Here is a 13318-nt window from a genome sequence, read left to right on the forward strand (position 1 = left end):
CAGAACATGAACGATGCAAAAGCAGCAAGGTAATGAATCCATATTTTTTTAAATGTTTGCACCCACCCCTTTTTGTGACCTCCCAACAGGATAGTGCCAGCATATCTTGTACTAAGATGATATCTGTGTGGAGAGGCCAAATACAGTCATCTGGATGGAAGTTAAATCAGGAGAGATAAGTCAGAAGAAGAAAATATAATTGTTTATTATTAACAGATGATATGTGATGATAGAGTTTTGACAGAACAGTTGGTGCTTGGACTCTATAGGGAGATTTATCTTTTTGGTTATGAAGTGCCGTTGTGCCTCTGGCTCACACTCTGATGGAAAAGTTGGTCACACATAATCAAAGCTCGTAGTGAACCATGGCATGAAACTTGAGCTTGCACGTCCCTATCTTTGAAACTCTATGTTATTAAATCTCTTTTGCTGCTGGCAATTTTAGCCACTGACAGCTGATCCCAGCACTGTTTTTTCGAGCGTTTTCACTTCTGTTGTAAAAGCAGTTCCAACATTGCCTTTTTGTCAAATCGTCTCCTTGTATGCCTGTACTGTGTGCCTGTGATGTAAACAAAATGCTGTCTGCTTACAGTGCATCGTAATCAGTATACGTATTAAAACCAATTTTCAAAACCAGAGACAACTTTAAACAGGAACCATGTTACTCCCAGTATCTACACAACCATAGATATAACTTGTCCAATATGTTGGTTTACAACCAAACATCTGCAAAACTAATGGCATTCTGGTTTAGAGCTAAATGTTAGCATGCTAACACGCTAAACTAAGATGGTGAACCTGTTAAACGGTATACATACCTGCTAAACCACCACCTTTTATGTAGCTGTCCAATCAGTGTTGATGGGAAATGTAGTCATTTGAAGCAGTACATTCCTCGGTGAGGAAGCGGAGTTCTCCTGCTCGCAGAGCCGTTCCAGCAGTTGCCTTCATGTACCAGGATGCATAATGCAGCCTCGGCCTCGCTCCGCTGCATTTCTTCGGCCTGATTGGACATCCACAGAAAAGGTGTCAAATGTCCCCTTTAAGCATGGCTACGTTAGCTTCTTGTGTCGCTGTAGATTCTTCTGGGTTTTTTTGTTGCTTTTTTATTTTGTGAGGAACATGAAGTTGAAACGTGACAAAAAGTTTTAGAGGGAGGAATCATGAAATCATTTATTGTAATAGTGCTACACTACAAATTAAAATCCAGTGTTTAAAATGTGGGTATACTGCTGAATTTGGATACCATCAGTAACTTTGTCTTTTTTTTTTTTTTTTAAACACCATTTTCTGTAATTCCAAAAACTTTCTAGGATTTTCAAACTCTGGTTCCTAACAGAAATAAAAAGTAGTAAGTAACACACCGACTTCACACTCTTCTCCAGGGTGTTAGTCAGTGATTCAGCTGAGGTCAATAAATAGCACACACAGGAGGAAGAGGCCTTCAGATGAAACACTGCCGTTATTCTAGGGAGGCTGTTTGCTTTTAGCATTATCTTTTTCACTGGCTTGTTGGTACATTTGTTACTCTCCAGCGAAGCTCACACACTTCTAGTTCTTTCTTTTTAAAGTCATTTTCACAGGTACCGGATAGCAGCAGCCTGTCCCCACAGTGCCCTCCTCAGGTTGAGGGAAGAACTACCTGTTAGACTGTACACACACACACACTGCTCAGGGCAAGTGATCAAATCCAGTCTTCAGATATACAAAAAAACAGAATGAGGGAGGTATTTATGGGCAGAGCATACATGATGGGGAGCAGTTCTGGTTCGTTCAGCACCTGCAACAGAAAACCAGTAATAACACATCAAAGAGGGACACCTACTGTATCGGAGGAGTAGGGATGTTACACATACTATAATGACTTCTTTCAACATACTGTACTTTGACTTTTTAAAACTGTTTTTATCATACTATGCTAATACCTTTCAACAGAATATAGTATTACTTTTTGTCATACAATACAATGGCATCATTGTGAATTTTTCAAAATATTATACTAAGACTTCTTTATGACTTTTTTTGACATTCGATATGATGACTTTTTTAGACTCAATATACTACAACTTAATGAATGTTTTCAACATATATACATACACGTACTATGACTGTTAGACTGAATATACTATGAATTTTTTTGACCGTTTTCGACATACCATACTATGACTTTTATTTAAAAAAATTTGACATACTATACTAAGACTTTTTTTTAACTTACTATACTATGACGTTTTATGATTTTTTGACCAATTATACTACGATTTTTATTAAATTTTTTAATATACTATATGATGACTTTTTTTAACATAATATTCTATTACTTTTTTGACATATTGTTCTATTACTTTTTTTTCAACAACACTACACTATGGCTTGACTTTTTTGATGTACTATACTGTGCCTTTCTATGACCTTTTTTTGCCATATGATACTATGACATTTTCATTACTTTTCTTGCCACACCAAACTATGACTTTTATTTTGACTTGTTAATGACTTTTGTGTGATTTTAGAAAGGTCTGTGCTTGCACAATGAAAATTGGAAAGTAAATAGTGTTTGTGATAAGAGGTTCCCTGAGCAGCCATTTAAGCAAGTGTAATTTCATGCCAAAACAAGTACCAAAATTGCAGTGCTCCATCTGATCTGCATAACCACAACCTCAGCTGCTCCACTCTCACTGTGATGTCAAATGAAAATGGAATCCTACTGCGTTAACGCTGCTATTCGCTTTTACTTGCACTAAATCAGAGGCCTTTGGGTTTTGTCCAAAACTCGTATCTCGGGACTTTAGCTTTAGTAGTCCATGGTAATTTTGTATCAAATATTTCAGACAGATGTTAAGACTAAACATTTAAAAGAGACTACAGTCGCAGAAGGTTACCCCGATCCTTGTTCCAGTTGTGACAGTTTGATGCCAGGGTGAGCGTTAGGTACAAACAGGATAGTCAGCGGCGCAGACTGCCGGGGTTCAAAGCGGATCGATATCTATATATTAAGAATGGATGAAATGACAATGTGCAACGTGAAAAGGGCCACTCGCAGTGACAAACGGTGGACGTTTACAGCAAGACGCATCAATGCTCTACTTGAGGCAACATGGAGCCCTTGTTCATTACAGCAAAATGTGTCCTCTAAAGTGCCTCATAGAATTGACCAATTACATCCAGCTTCTCCCATTGGATCTGACCGGGTCACACATTGTTCCATTAGATTATTATAGTTTCATTTAAAAAAAATGGAATGCAATCTTCAAGCCCTCATCATTGTGTCATACATGCTCTGGGATCAAGCAGGATGAGGAAACAATTCACTATCTTCTTCTCCTGAAAGTGTTATTGTGTGTATGTTGTTATTTCAATAATATGTCTTTAATTTGCACCTGCCATGACGTATGTTTCCTCATATCACATGTCCTCAACATCCTCCATCTTTCTTCTCCTTTACCTTTCTCTTCTGTGATGTCGATTCTATCTCTTTCCCTCACCATCAACCTACTGTATGCCTGCATCTCTCTCCCCCCCCCCCCTTCTCCCTCTTTGATCCACTAACCATTCTGTCATAACTCACTTCTTCACCCGTCACCTTCCCTCCTCTTATTATCCACTCATTGCCTTTCTCCTCCGTCTCCTCTCCAGTGTGACTGCGGTGCGTCTGCCGGACGGTTTATCCTTTGTCGTCTACGAGTTCTGGGATGGAGAGGAGGAGTGGAAGAGGTGAGTTTTCAATCACATGTAAGCCCAGGCTTGTATCTGTCACTCACGCCAGTATTAAGAGCTTTTTGATTTTCTGCGACTTGTGTGAACAAGCTAAAAAAAAAAAAAAAAAAAAAGCATCAAAGTCTGGCTGTGGCACTAAAAATGGGAGAAATCAACAAGCAGAATGATACATCTGTAAATGTTGAAAATGTTGCCCCATTGCTGCAAAATGTTTAATTCCTAATGCACCTTTAAAGTATTAAAAGCCATTACAGAGTGTGGACATACATTTTGTCTCTGAAAATGCCTGCTAGTCAGCACTCTGGCTCCCTGAAAGTCCTTTCTCGAGCTGAGCATGCCGTTTCTTCCTGCCATTGTTTTCATTGATTGGCGATGGCCGAATAAAGAGAGCACTCAGGTTTCTTCCATTACTGTCATGTGCCCGTTGGAAAGAATCCCTCCACTCTCATTTAATTAGCATTCTTCAGCCATTCGCTCGCTCCAAAAGTTGCTGAAGCACTTGAGTTGCGTCAGGTCATCATGATTAAGTGATGGTGCTGGTGCTGGGCATGAGGGGAGGCTGCTGATGTAGCTGCCTGCTGATCTGAGTTTCTGCTCCACTGCTCGCAGCATCCAACTGCCATAAATATTTCAACTCTTACAGTAAGGGCTGAAGGCCGTGCTAAGCGGTTGAAGGCCATGTGTGCTTGCGGGCATTTACGAGTGGCCATGCAGATGAGTTTGCTTGTACACATACATGATGTGTGAGTAGCTATATATGTGTGTGTGTGTGTGTGTGTGTGTGTGTGTGTGTGTGTGTGTGTGTGTGTGTGTGTGCGCTCTCTCTCACCCTCCCTTCTGATTCCAGGCACCTCCAGTCGGCCCCCAACAAAGCCTTTCAGCATGTGAAGGTGGATACACTGTGCCAGCCGGAGGCGATGTCCTCTGTAGCCGTGCCAGGTCAGTGGAGAAATACTACAGAAGAATGAACTTCATCTTTTTTATTGTCAGTCAAAGGAGCAGTCCAGTGATTGTAAACATGGCGTTCCGTTTACTGGTCACGGGGAATACATTGCCTGTGAAAAAAAAAATGTTGTCAGATTTAAGTTTGAGTTAAAAAACAAATTAAAAATTTACCGGTTGCATTACGCGTGTAGGATTCAGTGTATTTTAGAGAGCGATCCACACTAGGGAGTCACGTTCTGAGGCCTGTTCTGATCTCAGAAGTAGCGAGTAGTCGAGCGACATATCTCTGGTAGCTGCCAACAGTGCAGCAAGAGCAGACGTGGTTAATCGAACCGCTCACTCAAACAAATGGCTCAGTCAAGCTCAGATGATTTGCTCTTATTTTATTTTCCATATAGAGTAGAACAATAATTGTACAGTAACTGTACAGTATTACAGTTACAAGTAGATGGCAGTGAACAACAAATTCAGCCTCAGCAACAAAGCAACTAGAAGCTCCTACTGTAGACCTGCTGTAAAAGAGACATAGCCTGATGTTATTTTGAATGGTTTCCGTCTGATAAAATGTGTTAGGGAATGAATCAGTGATATGAGGAAATAATATTCAATATTTATGTTAGTCCTATACTATTCAGCATAGTCTGACTTGAGGTGACGTCTGGCAGACTGCCAGGTAGTCTAACCCATTTCATTTTTTTTTGTCCATCTCGCCTCACCCTGCCCTCTCCTTGATCACTCCGACTTCTTTCTTTCTCTGCCTTGCCAAATTCCTCCTCATCTCCTTTCAATCGGTTTCCTCTCATTCCCTTCTCCGTCTGCACTGCCCTCTGGGCCTCATTTTCTCTCTCTCTCTCTCTCTCTCTCTCTCTAACCTCTATCTAACTTGTCATCCCTCTCTCTCTCTCTCTCCGTTTGCAGCCGCCTGGTGCAGCGTGAACAGGGACTGAGCATGAAGATTTTCAGCGACTCGCCACGACTCCTGGACACTCCTCTCTTCCTCTTCCTCTTGAACTAGCCCTGCGTTTCACCCCCCCCCCCTCCCTCTCCTCCTTTAACCCTCACATTCCTCAACTCTTTTTGTAAGTACATGTTTACACAGTGCAAATGAATGGTGTCAACTGCAGTGAAAATTGAACAAACAGTGCATTTTACAGTGTGAGATTACTAATTTTGCTGGCTCAAGATATTGGATTATGTAACGTTCATGTTTCAAGTAGCTTTGAGCCACTCTAAAGTGGAGTTTGTCATGTAGCAAGGACCCTAGCGTTGAGTTTTTCATGTAGCAGTAACTGTTTTTGGGTAGAGCATTTTGGAATGTGGCTTTTTTTTCCTTTCTAACTCCTGTTAGGGTTGACCACAGGTAGCTCATCTAGTTAGCCGTTATTTCATAGTAGCTGCTCATTCCACACTTGCTCCCATACAGTGTTCTAATAATGACATTTTCGTTTTGTTACTGATCAAACGCTTCGGACATTATTCCCACATCAGCCGTTCTGCACCATCGTCGCCAGATTAGCTCCCAATCTCAGGAAAACTGAAAGCTTGAATTTAGCTTGAAGGTTAGCTAACTCCCTAGCTAGCTGTCGGACTTTTCTGAGTGTCTTAGTACGTCTCTGCACTGATATGGACAAGAGCTGGCAAAAAAACTGGAATATCGCAAATAAACATTCATTCATACAGTATAATAATACATACAATATGCATACACATAATATCAATTTCACAATTCCCCCAATAGGACCTTAAGGCAGCACAATTACACTCTCACCCCTATTTTCCAAACCCCCGCTTTTGGAAAAGATTAATTAATTTTTGGATATGATAATGACTGAATAATATGAGGAAGGCAGATATAACACATCTGACATCTTTTGAATGCATTTCATTACAAATAAAAATAATCTTTCCATCTCAAAGAGAATCCCCATTGACCTGCTTAACCATAGAACCAGGGTTACAGTCGTAACTTTAGATTAGAAACGCTTACTGATCAATATGAGCTTGTTGAGTTTCCTCACACCAAGTATAGGCTACATTTGTGTACAATGGCTGCTGTGGGAGTAATGTCTATGATGGTAGGAACCTATAATCATGTGTAAACACAGCACATGTTTTTAATGAGCAACAGAACCCTAAACCCAAATCTCTGTGAAGTCACGTATCATGATTGAATTCCTACATGAGATGGTTAAAAACACCTGGCACCAAAGACCAGCCCAGAAGAGAGGGTCGGTTCAGTATTCGGGATTATGAAAAGATGTCAGTCTTCACAAATATTTGGGTGTGTAGATGATTCTGCTTGACAGACACGTAGAGAAACAGAAAGTAGGTTATTTATAGTTCTTCATGTAGCTTTTATGTCATGAAAGCAGGGCCATGGAAGAGGTGAGATGAATAGATCGTTTTGCTGTCAAGGGATAATTTGTGACTTAGACAAGAGTCTGCTGCTACCTTGAGACAGAGATAAGGGCATCGCCTCTCTGTTCTCCATGCAGCTGAAGTTTGTTTCATTTCTGCCTTCCGTTTGTGTACTCCGTGTCTGAATTGGCGGTGGGTAGCTCATATTAGCTGTGCGAGTCTAGTAGAGATTGTACATATGAAAATGTTGTTCTATTATGATTATATTTGTATTTATGGACATCTTTTAGTGCTATGGTGCGAAGTTTTCCTCAGTGGAGGTGGCAGCAGCTCTCTAGGTGCTGCGGCTTCTCGTAATGGTGATTTTTGAATCCGAACACCTACCACCAGACACTTATACCCATCTGAATGACATTGAATATGAAGCCTTAAACATCACAACATGGTAGAGGAACTTTTAAAGGGGTTTTCAAAAGGTGACTTTCTTTTTTTTTGGTGTGACGTAAACTCCCAGGAAGCAGGGAAATGCCTACTAGCGGTCTTTTCATTGCGGTACCTCTCGGCATCAGATTACACAACACCAGATTTGTGTTGCATTGGCATAGTACTGATACAAAAAGTTTCTCCAATTCATTAGATATCTGTACATCAGACGTTTTCAGTTTACAACATATCACTGGAGAAATGACTTTGAAAAAGGACTTCACATCGCTTAGCATACTGTAGCTGATAGATCAACCGCATCAGCATCACTATCTCGAACACACAATGATCATGTATATTAACACTATCACCCCCAGCTGTAGGAGACCAAGGGTCCCAATGCCTAGGACTCAACTGGAGGTCATTACAGAAACACGTGGGTCGTCACAATCAAATGCTGGATGGGTCTAATCGGCCGGGTCTGGTCTCTCAAACAATGAGAATAAGTCTGAAAATGACAGCATTGTTCAACTTGAGCAGTAAAGTGGCTCAGAGTTAATCTTTGACTCCATACTGTGTCCATACTACAAGTAAATTGAAACCTCTGTAGTAAATTGTGTGACTACAAACTGGCTATATTAGCAACATTTCTAGCCTTCAGCCCAATTGATGCTGAAGAACACTAACCCGAACAACTGTAATCAGGTAAACATCTCCGTTCATTTTGGCCACATTTTCTGAGTCCGGCCATTCCTGCGTTCTTGACCCACCCCCGCATCTGTTGTGCTCGTTCTCGATCTTTGGCACAAATCTCACCTGGAATCAACCGCTCACCCTGGGGCGACCCTGAGGTTGAATTCAGGTCAAAACACCCAGACTCAATCCCCCAGACGCCTCACCTTACCTCACCCCCACTAACACCACTATGAGCCCACCACTGTAATACAATCAGACTCTCACTCAGAAAGCACAATGTAAAAAATGAGTGAATATTGTGACTTGAAGATACAGTATATTAGAGGTTATTGAGTATGATGAGAGTATTTAAAGATATATAGTGTTACTGTTTTATCTGCTTAAAGATGTGTTGATGAATCACTCTTTCTTTCTAGCTCTATCTATACTTTCAAAAGGTGCCATCTTGCCATCCACCTCACTGTTGAGTCTATTTTCACATGTGAATGACAGCCAACCTGTCATCTGCCAGTACCGTGGTAGCAGTGAGTGGGGATCCAGCAGCACTGATACCAATATTGATCTAGCGCCGCGCTGGGCTGCATTGAGCAGGGCGGGACTGTGTGGAATGTGGAAGTGTTGAATATTATTACATATGCTGTAAAAGAAATAGGTATGACAGTAGGCTTATAGAACAGGCATGCAAATGCGTTGCTGCTTTATCTGTGAAATGTCTCTACTAATCTGTCAGTGTCCGTGTTAAAGGCACCCTGTGGAGTTTTTGACCACTAGTAGCGCTGTAGAGCAACGTTTTACTGATTTATTTGAATGGTGCAGGCAGTATATAGCAGTAACGTGCTAAGAACTGTAGCAGTGCACCAACAAAAGGCAGAGAAGATAAAGGCTGCTTGCAAATATGGATGTAAACAATGCGATAAAAAAAAAAAAAATGGCTTTGCTAATGTTTTATGAGAAAGAAAACTCTTAAGACCTCGAGGAATCACGCGATGGGGCTGTCATGTCACTTAGCATCTGACTAGCTGCAGTTTAGGGTCCGGCTAAACCAGGACTCACAGGTTTTTAAAACGCAGCTACGTGATGAACAGGAGATAACCTGCAGCTAAATCGGAAGTATGAAGAAGTTATCTTACGATCGGCGCAACGCAGGTTCTTCAGAGGAATGGTAAATGGATTTGTACTTGCACAGCGCTTTTCTAGTCCTACAACCACTCAAAGAGCTTTAGCGCTACACGTCGTTCACACCCATTCATACACTGATATCATGCGAGGTGCCACCTGCCCGTCAGGACTAAACACATTCACGCACATTCATGCACCGACGGCACAGCCTTTGGCAGCAATTTGGGATTAAGTGCCTTGCCCAAGGACACGTCGACGTGGACTGGAGGAGCCGGGGATTGACCCGCCGACCATTTGATAGAAGGACGACCCGCTCTACCTCTACCGTCCCCAACACATCACTACTCACTTCGGTCAGTTGCTAAACAAAAAAAGACAAAAAAGCCCACTAAACTTTATTTTAGTTATTCGTGCAAATATTTGAAAAAATATGAATGTGAAAATAACATAACCTCAAACAATCAGACCCACCCCTGATCTAGAGTCGGGAATCAATAACATATGTTATTTTATATAGCATCCTATCATAAGCTGTGCCATCACCTCGTCCTTGATTATTGGTCTGCAGTTGGTGCAGAATGCAGCAGCAGAAACCATATCTCCCTTTATGGCTCCCTATAGAGTTCACTTTATGACTCTTGACGCTACATCCAAAGTCGTCTGTGGCTTTGGCTCGGTTATAATTTGTGATCTTTTAAACACTTTAAATCTGCACCAAGGCCACTCGGGTTTGAAAGTTGTTTTCTTCCTTTTTTTTAGCACGTGTGGGGTAAATAAGCACAGCACAAAGTTGCTTGGCTCTGATTTACAGGCTAAACATATTTTGGATGAATTCCACTCACATTCATTGCCGATTACACAACACCACATTCTCACATATTAAAGATCGGATTAAAAAATGATTTTCCTTTTAATCCCTCAAATGACGTCTGCAGTAGGTTTAAATCAAACTTCAGATTCCTACAGTGATTTAAATCTCAGTTTCTGAGGACGCCACCTTTAAGCGATTTAAGAGACCATGTGATTCTTTTTCCTTTTCCCAGATAACAGGTTTAAACCGTCCTGAACCTTAAACTGCAGCTAAGCTAACCACAGAGCAACAGTGAGAGACACTGAACGTAAACAGGACTTTGGCTCGTTTACAAGAAAGCTCCACAGGGCACCTTTAACCTTTCACTTCTTAAAAAAATAAATATATATAGAACTACTCGCACTCCTGTGCCAAATCCTTGTTTGCGTTCCAGAAGGAGCTGCTGTGTTCTGAATAAAAACATAAAGCCATATTGCATGGATTGATGTTTACATGTCAGTGACTTACTATACTGATAGCCATAGTTTTACGGTACTCGAGTGCCCAGCTGAATGCAGCCCACACGCTCCAATCGAGGGTTTCTTTCCTGTACATTGTGCCCAGCTCCGTTGGGTTGTGTATATGAGGTAGATAGCGAGTGACCCGTCAGAAATGCCAATACTGTTTCCTATTGATACATTCCTGAATGTCCCTCAGACTGTGCAACCCGTTCTTTTCTATCCTCCTACTCCCCCCCCCCCCCCCACCCCCCCACCCCCCCCCACCCCCCACCCCCACCCCCACCCCAGTGCAACCCGTGCTTCGCCATACAACGGGAAGAGTTATGCCGTTGAGAATGCAGTGAAACGGGCCTTGATTGAATGTTTCCTGGCAACATGAACAGACACATGCGGACACATGTGGAGGTCAGGCCTCCCTGTAAGTCTCTGTGGCTGCAGGGAAGCTGGTGAAGGGGAAGCGCGTCACCAGGTTTACCTCACGATACCGAGCCAATCAGGAATTTGACGAGCAGATCAAGGCCATAACTCTTCCCTTCTATGGCCGTGTTCTTTTTCTATCCTTCAACTGAGTGCATGTCAACTGAATGTCCAGTAACTTCTTTGCTGTAGTATTAGGGCCATGCTACTCTTCAATGGGTTTTGTGCATTTCTTACCTTCTTTCTTTTCTAGTATTCCTATGAAGGAGAAAGAGACTAAAATCTATTATATAAAAAAAATATATATATATACACACACATATATATATATATATATATATATATGACTAGAAAAATGGCATTTAAGAATGAACATTCACTTTTATGGCAATGTTTAATGAAATATTAATTCTTAATGTATGTTTCAGTAAAACAGCTTTCTCTTAAGTGTAGAGACTTAATGCAGGGATGCAAGTATTATATTTGGTCTTTAAAGAATATCTTGTTGAAATTCTAGATGATGTAGAGTGATGCAATTCAATAAAACTATAAAACTGAGAACTGTGGCTTTGATTTGAAAACCCGTCTGATCCACATTGTTTCATGCCGAGAGGTTCTGGCAGATCTGTGATTCATTTGAACTTTCAGTCATCCTACGCTGGAGTTTCTGTCCCAACTCGAGCTTTATCATCCTGCATGACAATCCTCCGCTCACAAATGTTTACTTCACGGTTTGATAAGCAGTATAACGGGGTAAGCTATAAACCATCCGGTTCACCCGATCTCAACCCGACAAAGCACAGGACTGGTGCAGGATGTGTGATGCAGCCTCATTAAAAAGGAGCACTTTCAGCTTATTGCTCATGGTTACAGTGTGTTCCAAACTCGTTCTAATCCTAAGGAGATTTGGAGTCTGTAGTGTGTCCACATCGGGAACGTGGCAAAATGAAGTATATTTACCCCACGTATACCTACACGGTATACACATGCTAAATACTGCAGATCTTTGAGTGTGTTGTTGATTCACATTATTCTCCCACCATGCAATGCAAAACGGATATTGGAGAGCTGCTCACGGCCAAAACAGAATCAGTGGAGGAGAAAATACTCGTAGCTCTTATTTAAAGTTACTGTGAGGAACTTTTAACTGGTTATGAAACCGTCTCTATGTAATACTGATGCCTCTATAGGACGTACAGAAAATAAACGGGACCATCAGCGAGACAATTGGCTACTTCTATGTAGTTATTATTTATGCTTGTTGTCATCAGGTGAAATCGTGCTCCGCCGGTCCCGTGCCTTCCACGCTGCCCAGGGAGGAACGGAGAACCAGGACTGAGCAGGGTTTTTTTAAAGGGACTCTGGTGCTAGGAAACACTACCTCTTTTGTCCACAGGGACCGCCAAATTCAACACTAAATGCAAAAGTTACTTGAATTAGCTTTAAGTAAAACTTGCAACACTTCCCTGTTAAAAATAAATAAATAAATAAAAAATTTAAGATTTTACTTAAAGGCACAGTGAGCAGGATTTGTCTGTCGCTGTTTGTATGTAAACACAACATTAAAAGTAGGCCCCTCCCCTCAGGCTTAACGAGGGTAGGGGTGCGAAAGCCAATAAAAGATTGAACTTTGAATTTCGCCATTTTTTTTGTCGCTGTGCATTTTTATAGCCTCCCTTTGTATGCGTGCTTACGGTCTGGCACCTGGTCGCTACGATCTTATAGAGGTTGACGCCCAGAAACGTCAACACAGCAAAATTATATTTCAATTAAAATGGAAAGAAGAGTTTTTAACTCACGCAGGTCTCTGCAGATACAGACTTCTAGCGGGTCATAAGTGATGTCGGGTACATTGTTGGGAAAACCCTACTCATTGTGTCTTTAAGTACAAATGTATTAGTATTACCAAATGTACATAGTATCAAAAGTAAAAGTACTTTGAGTGTGTTATTATAGATTTATTATTGCTGATTCACTATCACATGGGCAGCATTTTAATTTCACAGCTGGTTTCCACTCAGATTGTGAATGGTGATGAGACATGACTCTCTAATAGATCTTAATCTATTTAATAATAATTCTGTCGCTTTGATTTTGACCACTCTTTTGGAAATCTGCAATACTTAACAGCGAGAGAATTCCTGTAAAAATCAATTGGCCGGTGGAACCAAGTGGTTGACGGCAAAATGTAAAATGTAGCTGCGCTTGAGGCTACTGAACGAGATACCGCGTTCAGAGTGTTCTAAGAGCAAACAGATGCACATTCAACGAAGTTTCATATAAAAAGTATTTTATTCAATTATCTTTTCATTAAATTAATATCCACTTTTAA

The 13318-nt window shown here is 41.1% G+C and overlaps 1 protein-coding gene across 2 annotated transcripts in view; it reads left to right on the forward strand.

Annotated features, from left to right (window-relative positions):
- The window catches only part of necab2 (N-terminal EF-hand calcium binding protein 2), a 108265-nt gene extending 99724 nt beyond the window's left edge, over positions 1–8541 (forward strand). For both annotated transcript variants that reach the window (XM_068731963.1, XM_068731964.1), the window contains 3 exons: positions 3637–3714; positions 4565–4656; positions 5581–8541. In XM_068731963.1, coding sequence (XP_068588064.1) covers positions 3637–3714; positions 4565–4656; positions 5581–5609 — 199 coding nt within the window. In that variant the 3' untranslated portion in view covers positions 5610–8541. The remainder of the gene's footprint in view (positions 1–3636; positions 3715–4564; positions 4657–5580) is intronic.
- Positions 8542–13318: the final 4777 nt, after the last annotated feature.

Source organism: Cebidichthys violaceus, unplaced genomic scaffold, assembly GCF_023349555.1.
Source record: "Cebidichthys violaceus isolate CVI_PGR_0920_01 unplaced genomic scaffold, fCebVio1.0.p SCAF_55, whole genome shotgun sequence".
NCBI lineage: Eukaryota > Metazoa > Chordata > Actinopteri > Perciformes > Stichaeidae > Cebidichthys > Cebidichthys violaceus.